At 44.4% G+C, this 21,639-nt stretch overlaps 1 protein-coding gene across 11 annotated transcripts in view; it reads left to right on the top strand.

The window, feature by feature from the left end:
* The window catches only part of PFKFB2 (6-phosphofructo-2-kinase/fructose-2,6-biphosphatase 2), a 47,039-nt gene that overhangs the window by 23,372 nt on the left and 2,028 nt on the right, over positions 1-21,639 (top strand). For 8 of the 11 annotated variants that reach the window (XR_001895957.2, XR_004178893.1, XR_001895959.3 and 5 more), the window contains 13 exons: positions 4,689-4,814; positions 5,355-5,451; positions 5,873-5,939; positions 6,074-6,148; positions 6,499-6,555; positions 7,750-7,874; positions 10,191-10,398; positions 10,845-10,991; positions 12,146-12,250; positions 12,994-13,123; positions 13,901-13,963; positions 14,227-14,291; positions 14,919-21,496. Coding sequence is in view for 1 of the 11 variants with exons in the window: in XM_003893183.5 (XP_003893232.1) it covers positions 4,689-4,814; positions 5,355-5,451; positions 5,873-5,939; positions 6,074-6,148; positions 6,499-6,555; positions 7,750-7,874; positions 10,191-10,398; positions 10,845-10,991; positions 12,146-12,250; positions 12,994-13,123; positions 13,901-13,963; positions 14,227-14,291 (1,265 nt within the window). In the remaining 10 variants the exon portion in view is untranslated. Of the gene's footprint in view, positions 1-4,688; positions 4,815-5,354; positions 5,452-5,872; positions 5,940-6,073; positions 6,149-6,498; positions 6,556-7,749; positions 7,875-10,190; positions 10,399-10,844; positions 10,992-12,145; positions 12,251-12,971; positions 13,124-13,900; positions 13,964-14,226; positions 14,292-14,918; positions 21,497-21,639 lie in introns of all 11 variants that reach the window. The other 3 variants (XR_001895975.3, XR_638284.3, XM_003893183.5) reach the window with 3 other exon arrangements.

The following is a 21,639-nucleotide window of genomic DNA, read 5'->3' as shown; positions in this document are numbered from 1 at the left end:
ATCAAGACCATCCTGGCTAACATGGTGAAACCCCATCTCTACTAAAAAAAAAAAAAATATATATATATATATATATATTAGCCGGGCGAGGTGGTGGGCGCCTGTAGTCCCAGCTACTCAGGAGGCTGAGGTGAGAATGGCGAACTGGAGAAAACTTGCAGTGAACCGAGATCACACCACCGCATTCCAGCCTGGCAACAGATGACTGATCTGACCTGAGCATTAATTTTTTTTTTTGAGAAACGGAACAGACAAGTTCTTCCATGTACCTTTTCCTAAATACAAAAGCAACGTATGTTCATAAATTCAAATAACAGAAAGGATTTAGAAAGTGAAAAGTAAAAAACTCCTGTCTCTTCCAAGTTTGTTTCTTTTAGACATCTTATTCTGTATATCCTATTAATAAAGGTAGTTTCATATTGTTCATTTTTTTTTAAACAAGTTACTGTCTTGTGGACATCCTTTTAACGTTGATAAATCCAGATTTACCTCATTCTGCATTGTATGGATATGCCAGCTTTCCACGGATAGGCATTTAAATTGTTTCCAGTTTTTCATCATCACAAAGAGTGCTGCAGTGACCATTCTTATATGTACACCTTTGCACATTTGTGCCAGCAACTTTTCCTACAGAAATGATAGGAAAGATAGACACATTGGAAGTGTTCATCAGTATTACTAATTTGCTTTCCTGAAAAGTTCTATATTGTAAGCTGTTTTCAGTATTTCACGATATTTGATGGAAATTGGGCAGCATCAACTATAGCCATAGTGGTTAACTGAAACATCAGCTTTCTTAGTGTTTGACCATAGTTATATGAACTTGGTTATTTCATGCCTGTCAACCGGCAGGAGATAATCAGCAGTTCTGACTTCTGATGAATAAAGATAAAATATCACTAATGAAACATGCTTTATGGGCAGCATATTTCTAAATATTAGGCTCTCTTTAGAGCCAATAAAAGAAGACAACCTGGGTACTGAAAAGGCTGGGAACCATTGCTCTCCCAGACCATCCTTCAGGATTAGAATGGAGAGCAAGTTGTGTTTACCATGAAGGTACCTTTGTCAAGTGCTGACATGAGGCACAGGAGCTGGCAGCTGGGACTGAATGGGCAGTCATGAGATCAGGAGACTGGTCAGAGCCCTGACCTTGACTGTCTATTGTGGGACCATGGGCAAAGCTCTTAATTTCTCCAGGCTTGAGTTTTTCCATTTACATGAGGGAAGTTATCAAGTCCTCATTTCTTTTTTTTTTTGTCCATCTTTTTTAAAAAAATTAATTTATTTTGAGACTGGGTTATAGACTGGCTAATTTTTGTATTTTTAGTAGAGACAGGGTTTCACCATGTTGCCAAGGCTGGTCTCAGACTCCTGGGTTCAGGCGATCCACCCACCTTGACCTCCCAAAGTATTCATTACAGGCGTGAGCCACTGCGCCCGCTGACCCTCAAGTCTTCATTTTATCTAAGCAAGTTTATATGTGGGGAAAAGAGAGATCAGACTGTTATGTGTCTCTTTCTTTTCTCAGTCTCTCCTCCTATCTGTGGAGAAATGCCCACCTGATGAGAAATGCCCATAGGTGTGGAGGGGCAGGCCACCCCTTCATTATGAAAGGAAAATGAATTTAAGTTTGAGAAAAGGAGTTAAACCTGGCTTAAAGAAGGTAGAAGAGAATTTCAGGATGAAACAGTTTTCCAATGTATATCAAGAGATGGGTTACATTGTCTCTGAAATTAATCAGGTGGTAGTGGGAGGTGGTTTTGTGTTTTTAACAGGCAGGACAGAATGTTCCTACTATTGCCAGTGTGGTAATTTGAGATAGGAAGTGTGGTTTAGTTTTGTACTCCAGAAAATGAGAAGCCCTGGTTGTAGCAGGTGTGTATAAATGTGTTCTGGACAGAGGCGAGAGGTGCGTTGCTGGAGGGCTCTTGGGAGGTCCCAGGTGGATACGGTTTTTTTTTTTTTTGTTCTTAGCATTCTTTGTCCACATGGGTAAACAGAGAGCAGCTGGTTCCCTGGTTGCCTTCAGAGCAGCTCCCAAGTATCAGTTCATTTTAAGCTTTGGGAGGGTAATAGGACCTTTGGGGGATGTGCCTAATGGGCTGGAAGGTATGGACAAAGCAGGCCTAGAAGTGCAGGTAATGAGCCAAATCATGGGAGAGTGAGAGCAGGCGTTGAGCTGAGCTGGTGAAAGTGAAGACTCAGGGGATTTTACTACTTAAACCTGAGACAGCTGATCCCATGCAGAGGCTATCTGCCTGTTAGGGGCCAGTGATTAGGGATTAATGCCAGCTGAGGCTTCAGGGTACAGTTTGCCTGCCTTTGAGCTCCCTATTTGAACAGAGATGAAAATCACTTACGTTGCTCCTTTACCTCCCTTGGAGGGGCTCCTGCTGAGACTCAGGAATTTTCCGTGTGTACAGTGGGTAAAGGACTAAAAGCCAAGCCCTCTGACCCCAGGTCTGGGCCTCCACTTCTCCCTCCTCACCACTAGGGTCACTCTGAGTACTTCTTGCCAAACACCCTTAGGAAACTTTTCCTTCCGAGGTTGGTTCTCTACCGGGGCCCCTCGTCCCACTTCTCCACTGAGATCTTTCTACATTTATTTCTCAAAAAATGAAAGTTGTGTTTCCCATCCAGTACCTCCATTTTACAGAACTGTTTCTTAATCTTACAAGGTCCCTTAGTACCAGGCAGAGGGGCAGCCGCAACTTGCAGGGCACCTTCTGGGAAGCAGTGGTGGGAAGTGGGAGGTGAAGGTGTTTCTTCCTTTTCCCCCCATCCTGTGCAAAGCCTTCCCTCATTGGAGCCGGCAGAGCCTGAGCTGTCCCAGATGACCTCAGTGTGGTTTTTGGCCCTGGGACAGTGGCCGGCAGCAGTGCAGGTCCTTCTCCCACCTCTCCTCTGCAGCAAGATGGGCCAGGAGGAGCCAGCCCCTGTGAGCAGAGTGATGAGGAACCTCTTTTTATGGAGAAAAGCTGCAAGGAAGCACAAGATCTGTGTTCTAGTGCCAGCTATACCCTTGCTTCATTATGTGTCCCTAGACAAGTCACCTGTCCCCTGAACATCCAGTTTGCCCTGCCTGTCCAGTGAGACTTATCGCTGCAAATGAGCATTCCTGAAGTAAGTTAATTTACTAAGGAAGGGTAGACTGAGGACTGTTAATGCTTCTCAATTGTCTTGCTTTTACATGGGCCATGGTGGCAGATTGGCCCTGATGCCCTATGTGGGCTTGGCTCTACCCTGAAGCTTCCTGAGGTCTATTCAGAATGTGTATCAAGTAGGCTTTGCCAACTCAATCTCACTATGGTTTAGAAATTCTGGCTTAAAGAGGAGCTCATGGCCTGAGTGAAAAGGCCAAAACAGCTTGAGGCAAGGCTTTTTGCAGTGGGCAAGCTAATTCTTACCCATGGTTCTGAAGGGATGAGTGGGATCCTGGAGACAGAAACTCTGTTGGACCTATTATAGGAGCCAGCTCAGTTCTGCACTGGTAGAATCTGTAAGCATTAGACCTTCCTTCACAGCTATATCATTTTTATATTTCTAGGCATTCTTACGTTAAGGATGATGTCATTATTACTTTTCTTTCTTTCTTTTGTTGAGACGAAGTCTTGCTCTGTTGCCCAGGCTGGAGTGCAGTGACGTGATCATGGCTCACTGCAACCTTGAACTCCTGAGCTCAAGCAATCCTCCTGAGTAGCTGGAACTATAGGTGTACACTCCCACATGTGGCTAAGTGATATATATATATTTATATATATACAAAAATATATATTTATATATAAATATATTTATATACAAATATTAATATATTGATATATAAATATATAACATATTAATATATTTTAATATAAATATATAATATATTTATATATAAATATATTAATATATATTTTACAATATATAATTATATATATTTATTTATATATTTATATTTGAAGAGACAAGGGTGTCTCTATGTTGCCCAGGCTTATCTTGAACTCGTGGCCTCAAGTGATCCTCCCACCTCAGCCTCCCAAATAGATGGCATTACAGGCATGAGCTGTCAGGTCTGGCTCCAGCATGGTTATTTTCTTTCTTATCCTTGCCACTTTTTTTCCTCTTTCCACCTTGGGTACTTCAGTGAAGACCTCAGACATGTGGGAAAGATGTGTGTTGGTTTGGGCATTTTCTGGAAGCCTGCATAACCTTTTAACTCTATTTCAGGTGGCCTGCCTGATATCGCCTTATTTGTCTTCTCAGACTTGCTGAACCTTTGCTCCACAGGTTTATGGAGATAAAATGAGATTATGACTATGAAGTTCGTAGCTCAGTGTATAAACCTTACTAGGCCCCAGCGGGGCGCGGTGGCTCATGCCTGTAATCCCGGCACTTTGGGAGGCTAAGGTGGGTGGATCACGAGGTCAAGAAATTGAGACCATCCTGGCCAACATGATGAAACCCCGTCTCTACTGAAAATACAGAAATTAGCTGGGCATGGTGGCGGGTGCCCGTAGTCCAAGGTATTCAGGAGGCTGAGGGGGGAGAATCTCTTGACCTGGGAGGCAGAGGTTGCAGTGAGCTGAGATCACGCCGCTGTACTCCAGCCTGGCGACAGAGCAAGACTCCGTCTCAAAAAAACAAACACCAGAAAACCTTACTAGGACCCTAGTCATTTCATTTTATGTTGTTTCATTTCCTTCTAGCATGGGCCTCCTACATGACCAACTCCCCGACTCTCATCGTTATGATTGGTTTGCCAGCCCGGGGTAAAACCTACGTGTCTAAGAAACTAACACGCTACCTCAACTGGATTGGTGTGCCCACCAAAGGTAAGTGTGGCTCATTCCCTAGGAAAGGAAATTATTAGTTCCTGGGCCTCACAGGTCTCCAGGGGACTTCTTCTTCCTGGCATCAATGCTATAGGGTGCTTCTGGCAGAAATAGCAGTTGCTTTCTGGTTTACTGGAGTTATTCTCTATTCCCAGACTTGTCTCCTCCTGGCGTGGGTGGATTGGCCTAGTTTTGAGGGAATGCCTTTGATAGGACTGTTAAGATTTAGATGAGCTTAGGGCTGTACATTTTCAGAGGTCTTATGTGGACATCATCTTATATAACCCTAGCAGTGTCTCTGTGAGATAGACAGAGTGGCTGAGGAAATTGAAACCTCAGACAGCTTGAGACTTGTCCAAGGTCTAGAAAGTCAGGACTTGAACCCAACTCTTTGACTCTTAATCTGATATTGTTCCCAACCTACCATACTGCTGCTTTTTTCATCCGCTTGGCCACTCTGACATTAGATCAAGAAACAGGTCCCGTTTGGTGGGGCCATCATATTGTTTTGCTGCTGAAGGATTTGGGTGTCTTCTGCAGTGTTTAATCTTGGGGTGTATCGGCGTGAAGCAGTCAAGTCCTATAAGTCCTACGACTTCTTTCGGCATGACAATGAGGAGGCCATGAAGATCCGCAAGTGAGTCTTGTTTAAGGCCTGATCTCCAGGTCAGCTCTTTCTTGGCTGTCGTGAGACTTGGTGTGACAGGGTTTGGTTTCATCTCGGTAAATATCTTACGGGGAAGTGAAATGGAAGTTACCTGATGGGCAAGTGACCTTGGGCTTGGGTGGTCAGAAGAACAGGGCTCACAGCGATACCTGTGTGCTTGTAGGAGAAGTCTAAAGAGGGCTAAGATCTGTGCACTGGGGCAGGGGCAGGAAGGGGTTGTAGGATGGTGTGAAAACCCTCAGTGAGAAAGTGGAAAGATCTAGTTAGAGAAAGGTTTTGAACAGTGGGAAACTAAGTGGGCAGGATGTGACTCCTGTAGCCACCGGAATGTTTGTGTCTGACTATGTTTGAGCTTAGCTCTCCTTGCTGGTTTCATTTGCTCTCATGGCAGACAGTGTGCTCTGGTGGCGCTGGAAGATGTTAAGGCATATCTCACTGAGGAGAATGGTCAGATTGCGGTAAGCTTTATCTACTTCTTCTTTCTGGTCCCCACCCTTGCAGCAGCCTGGCTACCCAGCCCTACCTTGAGTCTGCCCTGGTGGGGTTCCATTTCTCTGTTCCTGCTCATTTACCTTGCGTGCTTTCTTCACAGGTGTTTGATGCCACCAATACAACCCGGGAGAGGAGGGACATGATTTTGAACTTTGCTGAACAGAATTCCTTCAAGGTAGGATCTGACTCCATGCTGGAGGAAAAGGGATAAGTAGAGGTGGGGAGTCAGGCTATGGGCATGGATCTCTGACTGTAGTGGGTGAGGACAGGATGGGATATCTGAATCTCTTCCCTCAGAGCATTTCCCCATCCTGGAGTGTTTTCATTCAGGTCCTTTCTCAGACCTTTAGCCTGTGTGTTTGAGGCCCAGGGGATGTGGTGAGAGCTATGAGGAGGACTTGAAGGCCACTTTCATGAAGAAAATCCTGGGAGATGTAGTGGCTGGGTGGGGTAGATGAGCATGTGCTCTTAATTCACAGCCTGGCATTTTTGACGTGTTCATCACTGCCTTCTCTCCATGGCCAGGTATTCTTTGTGGAATCTGTCTGTGATGATCCTGATGTCATTGCTGCCAATATTCTGGTTGGTGACACCCCTACATATCATCTCCTCTTCACCTTTTGTGCTGTGTGTATGTGTGTGTGTGTTTTGTTGGGGAGGGGTGTTTTGGGTAATGAAAGAGAGAAATAGACATGTTTAACATCACAAAAAGATCTTTTCTATCTGCCAGAGCACCATCTGGCACTTCTACACTCTTCTCTTGGGAGAGGAAACTGAGGCTTTAAGGAACCAAGTAAGAATTCGCTGTTGAATTGAAACCAGGGTTTAGGTTGTAGGAGTCTTGGCCCTGTGTTCTGGGTATTATCTGGATGCTGAGACCTAGATGTTGGAATAGATCAGCTGGGCACGGTGGCTCGTGCCTGTAGTCTCAGCACTTTGGGAGGCCGAGGCAGGTGGATTGCTTGAGCCTAGGAGGATCACCTTAGCCTGGGAGGTTGAGGCCACAGTGAGCCGTGATTTTACAACTGCAGTCCAGTCTTGGGTGACAGAGTGAGAACCTGTCCTGAGAGGTTGAGGCTGCAGTGAGCCATGATTGTGCCACTGCAGTCTAGTCTTGGTAACAGAGTGAGAACCTGTCTCAAAAAAAAAAAAAAAAAAAAAGAATAGATCAGACTCTTCATTTCAGGACTTACCTACAGGAAGGTTATCTCCCCAGCAATTGTCCAATATTCTAGTCAGTGTTCTATACATCAGGCTTCTTATGCCCTGTGGGGTCACAGTGTACGACCGTCGCCATTGGATGGGTTGTGCTCTGCTGGGCTGAGCAGATATCTGTACATGGTCTTATGCAGGTGCTCTCCCAGCCGTAGGAACTTGGGATCATCTGAGGAAGAGGCATCTGGTCCCAAGTCAGGCACTGGGGTCAAGCACTCTATTCTGAGTGGTAATGGAGAAACATTGGAGCCTGTTCTGTTTTCTCAGGGAAGTACATAAAGGGATTGGGGCCCAGGAGCAGCTTTGGCTGCGTGACTGCCTCTGTCCTTCAGCCAAGTGCAGGCACATGACTCCCCAGTTGTCTTAACTTTTTTGGTTGCCAGGGTCACAGGACGGGGTGGGGTGGGGCGGGGGAGGGGGTACTCAATGAGTGGAGTGCCAGTGTTCCAGAGAAAGGCGACTTTTATGGACTTCTTTTTCTTTTTTTCAGTAGTGGCTATTTGTAGGAGGGCTGTTAAGGGCAGACCTCTGATGAGGCCTTTACTGTTTTTATGATTTCAGGAGGTTAAGGTGTCGAGCCCTGACTACCCTGAAAGGAACAGAGAGAACGTGATGGAGGACTTCCTGAAGAGAATTGAGTGCTACAAAGTTACCTACCGACCCCTTGACCCAGACAACTATGACAAGTAAGGTTTAAGGCCATGGTTTGAAGGGCCCAAGGCAAAGGTCTCATCTGGGAAAATAACCTTTCTCCCTCAGTTCTCTAATTTCCTTCTGATAACCTACATCTATAGATCTAGATGTGTTAACATCATCCCAGAGAAATAAGGTATGGATTTGTGGCTTGCATCTTGTACATGAAAAACTGAAGCATTTTGTTTTGTTTTGAGACAGGGTCTCGCTCTGTTACCCAGGCTGGAGTGCAGTGGCAAAATCAGGGCCCACTGCAGCTGCTGCCCCCGGGCTCAGGTGATCTTCCCACCTCAGCCTCCCGAGTAGCTGGGACCCCAGGCCTGTGCCACCATGCCCGGCTTTTTTTTATTTTTTATTTTTAGTAAAGATAGAGTTTCCCCATGTTGGCCAGGCTAGTCTTGAACTCCTGAGCTCAAGTGATCCACCTGCCTCGGCCTCCCAAAGTGCCGGGATTACAGGTATGTGTCACTGCGCCTGGCCGGAAGTGGTTTTTATCATCAATTTTTTTCTCTCTGGTCTCTAGAGCATGATTTCCTCAATCTCAGTACTATTGGCACTTTGAACTGGGTAATTCTTTATTGTAGGAGCTGTCCTGTGTATTGTAGGATGTTTAGGATGTTTAGCGGCTTCCCTGGCCTTTGCCAGTTAACACCTCCAAGCTGTGACAACCAAAATGTCTCCAGACATAGCAGATGTTCCCCGGGGGTCACAATCATCTGTGGTTGAGAACCACTGCTCCCTATCTGAACAGGAGTGTTGTAGGATACCCTTCGGAGATGTGTCATCAGTTTTTAAAAAGTTTACTGTATATATATTATATAATATTTTACATATATTAATGCTTGTGTGTATATCATGCATATTATAGCATAACATATTATATATATTACATATTGCATATTTTTTATCTCTGTGTGTGTGTGTGTGTGTGTGTGTGTGTATATATATAAAAACATGCAAAGCCCTCAGGAACATGCCTGACTCAGAGAAATGTCTGATCAATGCCAGCTGTCATTACTATGAAAGCATTTGTTGGCAGAATGGCATAGACTATAGATTAACTTGTCATGTATGACGTATATGAGCCATAGCAAAACCAAGTTCATGTTAAAGAAAGATGGTGCACACATGGACATCTGCAAGAATGTGGCATTGTGAAAGAGCATGGATGCATTCAGGGCAGTTAACAGCTCTATTCAGACAATATAGACCTGCAGCCAAGCAAATGGCACATTTAATGTGCATGGCACACTGAATACAGTGGTCTGTTTAATGTTTTGAGCCTTTCAGTTCCTTCAAGTGGGTTTCCCAGAATCCCCTTAATATGGAGGCTGAAAACCACCTCCTAGATATGGCATAAAAGTATTCTTCATTTGGAACAAAGTCCCACCTAGAAAAACATACAGAAGATCTACATATACGTGTGTGTTTGTATATGTTATCTCTGGTAGTAGGGTGATGCGTGATTTGCATGCTTCCATCATTTTTTCTGATTTTTTGATTTAAAATAAGCACTTACGACTTTTTTTTTTTTTTTGAGATGGAGTCTCTCACTCTTGTTGCCCAGGCTGGAGTGCAGTAGCATGATCTCAGCTGGGATTACAGGCACCCGCCACCATGCCTGACTAATTTTTGTATTTTTAGTAGAGAAGGGGTTTCACCATGTTGGCCAGGCTGGTCTCAAACTCCTGATCTCCTGATCCACCTGCCTTGGCCTCCCAAAGTGCTGGGATTACAGGTATGAGCCACCGTGCCCAGCCACACGTACGACTTTTATAAAGAGAACAATCTCATGTTGATCTCAAAGCAAGCAATGTCTGAAACTGTCTTTGAGAGAAGCATGATTAGGTAGATGCAGGGAGTGTATAAACATTGCTGTCTGTGCTTCTGCTGCCTCTTCCCTTCCCCTCATTGCTCGTCATGCCATATTCTGGCCAGGTCTTGACTGCCTCAAATGGGGCCTATTTTTCTCACCAAATTTCGGGCTTAGCAGCAAAATCTTCAGGTCACCTAGTCTAGCCCCTGATGGGAAGCCTGAATTCTGTTTATCATATTTATCTACATCGCGTGTCACAGTACAGGCACTGAGGAAATGGTATGAACTGACTAGAAGTTCAGGAAATTGTACTTCATCTTGGTTATAAGGAGTAATTAATCTCCTACCATTTGGTTCCATAAACGTGGGTGTGACAGAGGAGGGGAGGAAGAGCAGCTGTGAGCCTGCAAGTCCCTATAGAAATCCTTTTCCCTCTGATTCTTATTCTCAGATTTTCATACCCAGGGAATTTTTTTTTTCTTTCCTGTCCCAGGGATCTTTCTTTCATCAAGGTGATAAATGTGGGCCAGCGATTTTTAGTCAACAGAGTCCAGGACTACATCCAGAGCAAGATAGTCTACTACCTCATGAATATCCACGTCCAGCCTCGCACCATTTACCTTTGCCGGCATGGAGAAAGCGAGTTCAATCTCTTGGGGAAGATTGGGGGTGACTCTGGCCTCTCCGTGAGGGGTAAGCAGGTGAGTAATTAGTCAGCACACTGGATTTTCTAGGCTTAGAGTTAGAAGGGCATGGCTGAGGTCATCTCTTTTATCTCCTTACTTAAATCCCATTTGAACGGAGGCTGTGATTCCATAGTCAGGCAAGTGCTCAAGGGGTGTTCTTGCTCACTGCGTCTAGCTCTGTATTGAAGTGTAGATAACTTGGAGCCATTTCTGCTGTGATCGTTCAGCCATCAGATATTCACTGGGCACAACTTGTGTACTTAGCAATGTACAGGGTGCTCCAGTTAAAGTTCATTTCCTTTTGGGTTTATATTAACTATGTAGCACCTTATGGATTTTGACCATGGCTATGCACATTGTCCATTACAGGCCACGTTAGCAGGCTTTGTGTATGTGTGTGTTGAGTGTGTGTGTGTGTGTGTGTTTTCTTTTTACCCTTAATTTTCATTTTTAAACCCCAGTTTGCCCAAGCTCTAAGGAAGTTTCTGGCGGAACAGGAGATAACAGACCTCAAAGTGTGGACAAGCCAGTTGAAGAGGACCATACAGACTGCTGAGTCTCTCGGGGTGCCCTATGAGCAGTGGAAGATTCTGAATGAGATTGATGCTGTGAGTAGGAAGCTCTGAAGGCCCAGAAAAGCCAACAAGAGTCTCATATTCAGGCAGGAACTCTCAGAAGTCACTATTTGGACATTTTTATCTAGGAAACTAGAACCACCAAGTAAAAACTCTGAGGAAGCTGACTCTATGGCCGGTTCGGGGGCTCAGGGAGGACAATTGCACCCCCAGTCGGGGGTTTCCTGCCTGCTTCAATACCTGTGCCAATCATGGGACCCAAACCAATTTTTGAGCCAGCCTTTCTGGCACCTGGGGAAAGTGGGGCTAACAAGGACTCATTTTGTTCCTTTGTATATTTGCCTCCTGGGAAAAAGAAATAGCTAACAACCTACTTCTTTACTTTCTGCTTAGATAATTTGGTCAGCTATTCAGAAAAGTTTTTCCCAAAATTTCTCTTGGCTTTCTCTCTTCTTGAGCACAAAAGTGGACATTTCTTTTTCTTTTTACTTTATTTATTTATTTTGTGAGACGGAATCTTGCTCTGTGGCCCAGGCTGGAGTGCCCTGGTGCAATCTTGGCTCACTGCAACCTCTGCCTCCCAGGTTCAAGCAATTCTCTGCCTCAGCCTCCCTAGTAGCTGGGATTATAGACACCCACCACCACGCCTCGCTAATTTTTATATTTTTAGTACAAATGGAGTTTCACTATCTTGGTCAGGCTGGTCTTGAGCTCTTGACCTTGTGATCCACCCGCCTCGGCCTCCCAAAGGGTTGGGATTATAGGCGTGTGCCACCGCGCCTGGCCGACATTTCTTTTTCTTTCCTTGCTTCTACCCTTTTATTTTTCCTGCAAAGTCTCCAGTCCCTTCAGTTTCCCTCCTTCTCTGCTTCTTGTTCCTTTTAGCCTCTTGACTTTCTTGACCTGTAAGTTCCCCCCCTAGTAGTAGGAGAACATGGTAGCTTGAGCTGGAGAAGTTGCCTCCTCCCTGCAGTGTTCCTCACCCGGTGAGTCACAGACACTCTGTGACACTCTGCGACACTCTGTGACACTCTGGTCACAGGTGGCCACAATACATGAAAGGATCCAGCACAGTGCCTGGCGCGCACTAAGAAACTAGCATTCTTTGGTGTCATCTTCCTTATTTGGGATGGGGCTGGTGTGGGACAGTCTATCTCCTCAAGCCAGCTTCAAGTGGCTTTTTGCAGGGCGTGTGTGAAGAGATGACCTATGCCGAGATTGAGAAGCGGTACCCAGAAGAGTTTGCACTTCGAGATCAAGAGAAGTATCTGTATCGATATCCTGGTGGGGAGGTAAGACACCTTTATCATGTAAAGTGACTGCCTAGCCCCTTGCTGAAGGTTTAGCTTTAATTTGGAGGAAGGATTGAATGTGATTTGGAGGTTCTAGGCATCATTTATCTTCCTTCCCTTGGGTCATTTTGGTTTCATTTAGCTTAGACAATCAAATGCCTCATTAATTGTTAAGATTCCCAGAGATAAGGGTGACAAGGCGTCCTCTGTGTTCAATATGTTTTAGAATCAACACAATCATTTTTATTTCTTTTTTTCCTTGTACTCTCAATCCCACCCCCACATAAGTGGAGTCTCCAAGTAAATATATGGGATAGGAATTATTTCTCTCTTGTCTTGAGTGTTTTAGGCTATTTCCTTGTCTAAGTGGCTTCCATACTCTAGGGATGTGTGAGGCAAAAGTAAATAAAACTGAGTGGTGGAGGTACAGGAAACCCCTAGGAATCTTTTGTTGTCTCAGTGCCTGAATGAATCTGTGGGAAGAAAAAGCACATACACACAGGTTGAACTCACACTTCCTTTTCTTAACCTGTAGTTTTCTTGGTCTAAATATTGCTCTTGAAAGATCTGAGTTTTCTCAAGAGACACCAGGGCTGGGGGCAGGTGATAGGAACTCACTGAGCTTCCAGGAGGAAAGCCAGCTGAGGAAGAAGAAGTGGCCTTTAGTCTCCAAGGTCCAGCCACTGACTTGGCTGCCAACTTGCACCTGGGCTTCTGCCAGCCTGCCCCATTTCCCTCCACAGTCATACCAGGACCTGGTACAGCGGCTGGAGCCTGTCATCATGGAGCTGGAACGTCAGGGCAATGTCCTCGTCATCTCCCACCAGGCTGTCATGCGCTGCCTCCTGGCCTACTTCTTGGATAAGGGCGCAGGTGCCTTTGAGGGAGGGGTTAGGAGACACATCCAGGGGGAGAGGACTGGACTTGCAGTGGCACCAGGATTCCTAGGAAACAGACCTCCCTGTCTCCACTCAAATTAGAGTACTTTCTCCAGACAGCAGTGTGGGGCTCCCAGCAGCCACTAGGTCAATGACTTGCTGAGTTCGCCCTGCTGCTACAAGAGCTTCCAATGGAGAGTGGCTGCTACTGGTGCTCCTTGATCCTGCCTGGCTCAAAGGCCAGTGTCACGCTGACACTCCTGGCAGCATCAGGACAGTGGTTGAATATCCCCAGCCTGCCACGCTGCTTACTAGGAGGGTGGTATCTTAGAAGCAGCAGTTGTTTCTGGGTAAGGGAAGTAAGAAGGTGCCGCTCCCTTCTTCCATACTTCCCTTCCCAATCTTCCAGAGCTCTTGGGAAGCCTGCATTGTGGAGGCTGAGCTCAGCATCCTGAGCTGCTGGGAAGCTGTTGTGGCCAGGTATTACGGGCCTTTGCTGTACGCAGGTGAACCCCTTCCATTGGGCTCTCTGGCTACAGTACTTCTTCCTGTTTTGCCTGCATGGAAGGATCTAAGATGGCCTTATTTCCTTCCTTAGCCACTCAGAAGGTTGGGTGGCTTTGTGATCTGGAGTTTAAGGGAGGAGTTGTACAACTCTAAGAGGTGGTCAGAGTAAGGGAAACTCATGAGCTCTGTAGATTGTCTCTTCCACTAACTTGACCTTACTCCATAAAACTAAGAGACTTCCCTCACCTGGTCTTTCTGTTTTCAGATGAGCTACCATACTTGAGATGCCCTCTCCATACCATCTTCAAACTTACTCCTGTGGCCTACGGTAACTATGCGCAAAGGGGCTGGCGGGAGCTGGGAATTGAGGAAGGTCAGAATTTTCTCTAAGGTTTGTCTAGAGTTCAGCTTCATTATCCCTATACACCAGGGAAGCTCCATCAGTGCCTTCTGTTTTGAAAGGGATGTATGCATGACTATGTGTATTGCAAAATGCATACATTCCTTTGTGGTATACTTTCCCATAATGAAACTAAGGAATTTTCCATTGAACCTTTTTCCTTAAGTCCTCTCTTTCCTCTGTTTTCTCAGGGTGCAAAGTGGAAACAATTAAACTTAACGTGGAGGCTGTGAACACGCACCGTGACAAGCCAACTGTAAGTATTTTCCCACGATGACCATGCCAGTTTCCCTGCCACCTTGAGTCTTTGAAGCTTTGGCATCAAGAGTCTGGGGTTTCTTTTATGTACAAAAGGGAAACAGATTCAGAACTTACTTCCAACGTAGTTCGCTACGTCTGAAAGTGATGTTGGAATTATTATTTTTTAAAATTAGTACCCCTTTCATGAGTCTTAACCTTGAATGCTGGCTCCTGGAAATTCAATTAAATATGGAAAGTGTTTGGCTGAAGTGAAATGCAAATTACCACCCCGCTCCAACCCCAAGTGTCCCTTTGGAAAGCAGAGTCCAGAGGAGCCTATAAGGTGAGGGTCAGGAGGTGTAGGTTCGTTCCTAAGTCGGTCCCTGGTAATCTGTGTGGTCTTCAATAAGCCCCTTCCTTTCTTTGGGTCTTTTTCCTGCTTTAGAATGTTATGCTCAAGAAGCTTCTCCCTTTTAGCTCCCTGATGCTAGGAGGCCAGACCATGGCCCATGCCTATGAGGGAGCCTGTGTGCAGAGGAGCAGGAGTGAGGGAAGCTGTTGTGGTTACAAGCGCATTATTAACTGTATGAGTGAGCTTTTGGCTTGGCTTTCATTTGTGTGGTGTCCCTCCATTTCTAATCAGAACAACTTTCCCAAGAACCAAACCCCTGTAAGGATGAGAAGGAACAGCTTTACGCCTCTGTCCAGTTCGAATACAATAAGGCGTCCAAGAAATTACAGTGTTGGGAGCCGGCCCCTCAAGCCCCTCAGCCCTCTCCGTGCCCAGGACTTGCAAGAAGGGGCCGACTAGCCGAAGACCCAAGTCAGCATTCCGGTGGTGTAACCGTGTGTTTCCCTCCAGCCCTGGCCTCCTGCCTTTGCCACTAATCACCAAGGAGTCATTTAACTTCCTCCCTCCACCCCCACCCCTGACACTTCACCATGAATCTTAACACAGAACATGAGGTTACATGTTTATAGGACAACTTTAGCAGTTCTCCAGTTTGAAACATCTTTCCACCCAGGGGCAAGTTAGCAAATCGAGTCTTTTAGGACAGATTATCAGATGGGATGGTCTGGAGGAGGAGGAAAAAGGCCCCCTTGGGGCTGAGCATGCCCCACACTCTTGGTTCTTCTCTCTGTTCTCTGGTGTCTTACTTCACTAATGTCCTCGTGTTGGTGAAGTGTTGGGGGATGGAGGGCGGGTGAGCAGTGCGGGGACAAAAGTCTATTTTTCCTTCACTTTCGTCTCTTCATTGTGTGTTTTCCTCACAGTCCTTACTTGACTGCTTTCTTTCCCCACTTTCATGTCCCCTCTGGATTGTCCAGTGTAATGCATGACATTGTGGTGTCTGTCTAGGAAGGAAGGGGTGATTGGCAAGAGACAAGTCTGGCCCAGTTGATGCTTTCTGCAGTGGGTCTAAATGGATCTGGACTGGAGGAGTCTTTCCTTTCCTTTCTCTCTTTCTCTCCAGCTAGGTCCTGCAAGGGCCAGCCTAGGCTACAGAACATCCACAGAATATTCTCGAGCTTGCAAGTGGACATAGGGTGAGAGTTCTTGCCTCCTTTCATGAGAAACAGTCCTAAGTCTTGGTTGCCCTGGGGGAATCTGGCTCTGAGCATGTGGGAAATGTCTTGGTTTTTATTTTTAACTTAGTCAGGCCTGGGTCTTTTGAGGTCCGCAGAGTGGGGTTTAGGAGAGTAGGGTGGGCTCTAGCTCTTACAGGACTCTTGGTGAGTAGTCATATCTTTTCTCCCATGGCTCCCAGGTTCTTTGCCAATCACAGCAACTTTTCCTGCCAATCCAGTATCCTCTGGGGCTGTTTAGAAGGGCAGTTAGATTCAGGAGTCACCACTGATGTTTGAATTGCTCAAGGCAAGAGGCAGAGAAGAGTTCACTAAAACTGCTTATTTTTGAATACTTTCAGCACACTCTCCTTTAGAAGAAATAAACATCAAAACACAATAGTTTTTACATGAGCATTTTTTTCCCCCAAATGTGGAAAAGCTTGATGATGAATTTAATCTCTCTCATTGGAGTATTCTTTTGTTCATAAGGAGAAACTATCTCATCTTGATGTCCAAAGAAGTCCTTGGAACCCTGTGGGATGTGGCTCTTAACTGTTTGTATTTCTCTATTCATTTCTGTCATTTCATTTTCTTTGTAGGGTTAAACATAAAATCTTCAGGGAAGAAATTCTTAGCCCCTTGATGACCTTGATGGCTTATCCTCTTTCCCAATTTTGCCTGCAAAATGTACAAATATATGTATGTTTTTTTGAGAGGCAAGTTTAGGGTTCTTATGGGATTTTAAAAAGAGATAGTTGACTCCCCACCTTAAAGTTATCAGCTTGTCTTTTAGAGGTAGCCAGTGGGAAGAAGTTAGCTGTTTTCCAAGGGTGTTTTCATTTGGTAATGGAAGACTTTTTGCTGTCGTTCTCATCCAGGAGTTTTCCTTAGAATCTCCTTTAGAATTGTTGAATCATAAACATGTCTGTGTCTACCTTATGCTTAATACTGACTCAGAATCTCTGGGGTCTGGGTCTGGACTTGCATGTATTTTAGTAGCTTCCCGGATGATTCTGATTCATAGCCCGGGTTAAGAACTCCACCTTAGAAAGTTAGGTGGAAAAATACTGGGATAATAGTTCCTCAGACAAAAGTGTCAGCCTAGGAATTCTGAATTCCTCATCATCCTGAAAGGACAGTTCTTTGGGTTTGATGTTTGAGCAGATCATAATGTTAAATGATATAACCCCCTGGAAGGCAGGCTGCTGTGTTTGAGGGTTATTCTAGGTTCTAGTCCCATCTTTAACCCTCTACATTGCTGAGTGATGTGGAACAAATCACTGAATTAAATAATTGCCTCTGGATTTTAAGCACCCTGGGGAGAGGTACAGACCCTGCAGGATGATAAAGGTTGTCTTCACTGGCAACTGACTCCTGACCCCGAGTCCTTTACTCATGTGTCCCAAGTAGGATACCACAGCCAGCTTCTAAAGGCTGCTTACGTAGATTCTTCTCAAAATTGTGTCCAATATGTTAAGTAACCTGCTATTCTTGTTTAGTGGTTATATAACGTGTACTTAGTGTCTTTGTGGAGCTTTGGGCCCGTGCGGGCAGGGATAGGGGAAAGATACATAGAAGTAGAAGAAAAGGTCCTTGCCCAGAGGAAGGTTATTTTAAGAGACAGGACATGTAATTTATAACAAGTGGACATTTACATTACAGCAACACTCTGAGTCTAGAAGTGTTCACCATCACATCGCTTCTCCTGACTTTCCTGTTGTCCTATGGCTATGAGACTACAAGGATTAGGGGATGGGGATGCCCCCACCACCACCAACGTGAGAATGAGATATGGTTGGGGAGGCATGTTTGGCACTTTTACAAGATTGCATTGTCTACATTCGCTTGGATGGTGGCATCTGTAGCCCAAATGGGCATTCAGCCTTTCTTCTGCTGTGAGGTGAGAGTAATTCAGAGCTAGTGAATGAGAGGAGGGAGCACTTTTCCACAGACTTTGGATTAACACTGTACCTACTCCTAGCAAGAGGGGACTTCTCTAACAAGCTAGCATTGTGTTAATCTGTCATTAACCCCAGCGTTAGAGACAGGTCATGGGATGTTCACTGTGGCTCTCAGCCTGCCGCTATTTCCCCACTCTCCCCCGTGCTAGTTTGCTTTCTCCAGAAGAGGAGCTGAGGTGGTCTTATCCTCAGAGAGGACATGAGAAATTGGAATTTGAAAAGCAAGGGCTTCAGCATCCTTTAGTTTCTAAAGCAAGATCCCTTCAGAAAAGTCCAGCAGGAAGAAGCCAGGAGAATGTAGAATGGAAAAGAGCTCTTACTCCAAATTTTAGAGAAGTTTCATCTCTACTTCTCATCTTTTCTCTCCTGGTTTTCTTACTTGAATGCATATTGGTAGTCTGTATACATTACTATGGTTATGTCTGTCACAAGTCCTACAAAATAAAAATGGACTTAAAGTACTCTCTGCTGAAGCTGTAAGTTTTGTTTTGTGAGAAATAGGTAAAGACATTAGCATTTAATCTACTGGAAGAAGCCAGTTGCTGTGGCTTATACCTGTAATCCCAGATACTTGGGAGGCTGAGGCCAGAGGATCACTTGAGACCAGCCTGGGCAAAATAGTGAGACCTCACCTCTAAAAAAATTTTTTTTTAAATTTACTTGTCTAAAGTGGGGAAAGGGAAATTATTCTGTTTTCTTATTCTTGCTTCAAGTCTATGACAGATTTGAAAGAGAATTCTAAAGCAGATTTAGAGAGCCTGCTTCTTTTCTTATCTCCTAATCCCTAAATTGGAATTTAGCTCTTATCTGTATTGTTGTTGTGTTTTGGTAAAGGGATGACTTTACATTGAGTTGTAAAGTAGAATAAGACAAGCTTCTAGAAACTTGCATGGTACTAGGGATCTGCCCTATATCTTTGCCTCTGGTGTTCTATTGTTGTTGTTATTGTTTGTTTGTTTCCGAAGAAGTTGGAGTTAAGGACACAATATATTTGTACCCCTAGACTGAATGGGTGAGTATTCCATATGAGGATCTGGGTAATCCTCTTTGCAACCCACATTTGGTCTTCAGAGACACTGGCATGTTGAAGAAACATATGATATAGCTGTTTGGAAATAAATTCATCTATGTTACTTTTTTTTTTTTCTTTTTTTTGTGAGCAGGAGATCTTAATTGACAGAAACTCATTGGTGGTTGGAGTGGCCAATGGGCAAGGGAAAAAGTATCCAGTAATCAGAAGAATTGTATCTGGGTTATGTAATCTTATGCACATTCCATTGTCTTTGCCAAGCCTGTAAGCCACGTTGTGTTCATTGTCAAGAAATTTGACAGATTTACCCAGCTTTTCTAGTATGTATTGTGACTTATTGAAAATATATAACAACTGAGTCAGGTTGCAACACTGGTGGGGTAGAATTGACTTTCCCTGAAGGTAACACAGATATCAGAAGTGTGTCCAGGGATTTAATTTAGACCCATACTGTCCAGGAGACTGTCTCTAGTTGGATCTCTGTGCTGACTGACTTCAGTGTCTGTGTGCTGACTGACAGACTCTGGTAGTGTCTATATGTTGACCAACTGATAGACTAGTAGGATCTGTGTACTGACTGACTCTAGTAGGATCTGTTTGTCACTGCAGACTCTATTGGTGTCTATGTGTTGACTGACTGACAGACTCTAGTAATGTCTATGTGTTGACTGACTGACAGACTCTAGTAGTGTCCGTGAGCTGACTGATAGACTAGTAAAATCTGGGTGTTGCCTGACTAACGTTATAGGGTCTGTAAGCTCACAGTCTGCCTGCTTTCTGATTGTACCCACTGAAGTGTATGTACATTATGGTAATTCTCTATTAAATGTGTCTAACAAAGAAAGGAATTAAGCACTCCACATGTTTTCTTTATAGGGGAGTTCTGTACACTATGATTTTAAATAGACATTTCTTATACAGTAGTGGCCAAATTCTCATCATTTTGTAAAAGATAAAGGTTATACATCACTTTTATGGTATTTTGTGAACTCAGCTAAGGGAATGCCTGTTTAGAGCCTGGACTTGTTACCTTTACTTGAAGTCATCTCATCCAGTCCCCTGCTTTAGGGCAGAACTTCAGTTCCGCTGTTCGTTTCTGAAGCTTCTGTGTCGCCAGCTTACCCTGTTCTGGAATGTTGTATTCCATTGGATAGGGCTGCTATTTTTAGTCAGCCATGCATTTGGCTTTAACACTTAATCTAGTAAGTAAAAATGAGCAGAAAATTTGGCATTTAAAAATTGATTTTAAGGGTTGGCAAAAGTATTATTTCCAGTAAGCCTTTCACTGGATATCTGTGACCAATGTTTACCTATGCAATGTTTTTGTATCTGAATTGCTTATGTACATTTTATATTATGTTGACGTAACAAGAAGATCAACTTACGCTGGTATGGTGATGCTTTTGCTATGTGGGGCTGAGCATCTCTGGGTTGAATGGGAATGGGTCAGATTGGGAAGCCTAGGAATAGAGTTCTACTGCAGATTTCCTAGGCACTGCTCTATTGAAAGTAGGAACATAAGTCTTTAGCAACGTTCTGATTTAATTGGGTGACACTGATAACAAAGTATGCCACTCAGATCCATTTAAAGTGTGCATAACTGTATTTGAAATGTGTTTTTGTGTGTGTGTGTGTGTAGAATGGGTAAATAAAATTGTTGAGTAACTTGAACCTATCAGAAGGCTTCTGGGTTTTTTGTTTAGTATTTTCAGTTGTGTTTCCCGTCCCTTCCCCACCCCTAAAACTTTGCCTCATGCTGCACAAGGATTCAGATTCAAGACAAGCCACGAGTTCTCACTGTAGTTGAAGATCATGGTGTATCCATGGCTCTCTTCTGCCACCTTCTGGGGAAGACAGGAAGAACATTATGGAAAGCACATGAACTTCAATAGTTATGTGTACCTGTTGGCACTTATGCAAGAATTAAGAAACAATTACGTTTCACTGCACTATGCAGTAATTCCCATTAGCAATATGTAACTCATGTTATTTATTATAAAGAAAACTTTTGGAGATTTTTTAGCACTTAGTAGACTGTTCCTCCTAAAATGTGATTTGCCCATTTCTAAAGAGATTATGGTCACGGGTATAAAACAGCACTTAATTTCTTTTGAGACAGGAAATACAGATGGGATTGTTTTACCCTTCTCATGCCTTATTCCTTGTTACCTTAAAGACCAGAAGCTCATTAGAAATGCAGAATCCCAGGCTGCATCCCAGACCTCCTGAGTCAGAATCCTCGTTTTACCAGGACCACCAGGTGATTCATATGCACATTTAACATTTGAGAAGCACCATGCTAGGGGAAAAATTTCCCACAAGGTAAAATGTTAGATGCCAGTTACCGGGAAGAAGTTGATCTGCTCTAATGACTGATTTCAGAATGGACTCGTATAACTACAACAGTAGGGACCCTCCTCAGAAGCCAAGTAGCCCCTGATTACAGTGTCACTTTATTGGCATGGTGTTTTGGCTGACATAGCCTACACGATCTCCTTCTACCAGAGGGATCCTGACTGCTTCTGCTTCATATCTTGGATATGTAGCTTATGGTCCAGGTCTGAAAGGAGTGCCTGGTCCAATATGGTCACGAGGTCAGCTCCTCAGGGAAAGAAGCCCATGACTACGCCATTCGAGTTTGCCTGACTCCCCAGAGTCAAGGTGTGTGTGTAGGCACGCCAGTGTATTCATGCATGTGTATGGATGTGGGAATGAGGAGGTTGAGGGAGGAGGGAAGGTAGGGGAAAGATTCTGCTCTACTTTTATGTTCGCTGCTTGGCGGTGGTGTAATAGCTTTGTGTCTC

Source organism: Papio anubis, chromosome 1, assembly GCF_008728515.1.
Source record: "Papio anubis isolate 15944 chromosome 1, Panubis1.0, whole genome shotgun sequence".
Lineage (NCBI taxonomy): Eukaryota > Metazoa > Chordata > Mammalia > Primates > Cercopithecidae > Papio > Papio anubis.
Note: the sequence above shows the minus strand (reverse complement) of the source record. Positions and strands in the feature narration are given on the sequence as shown.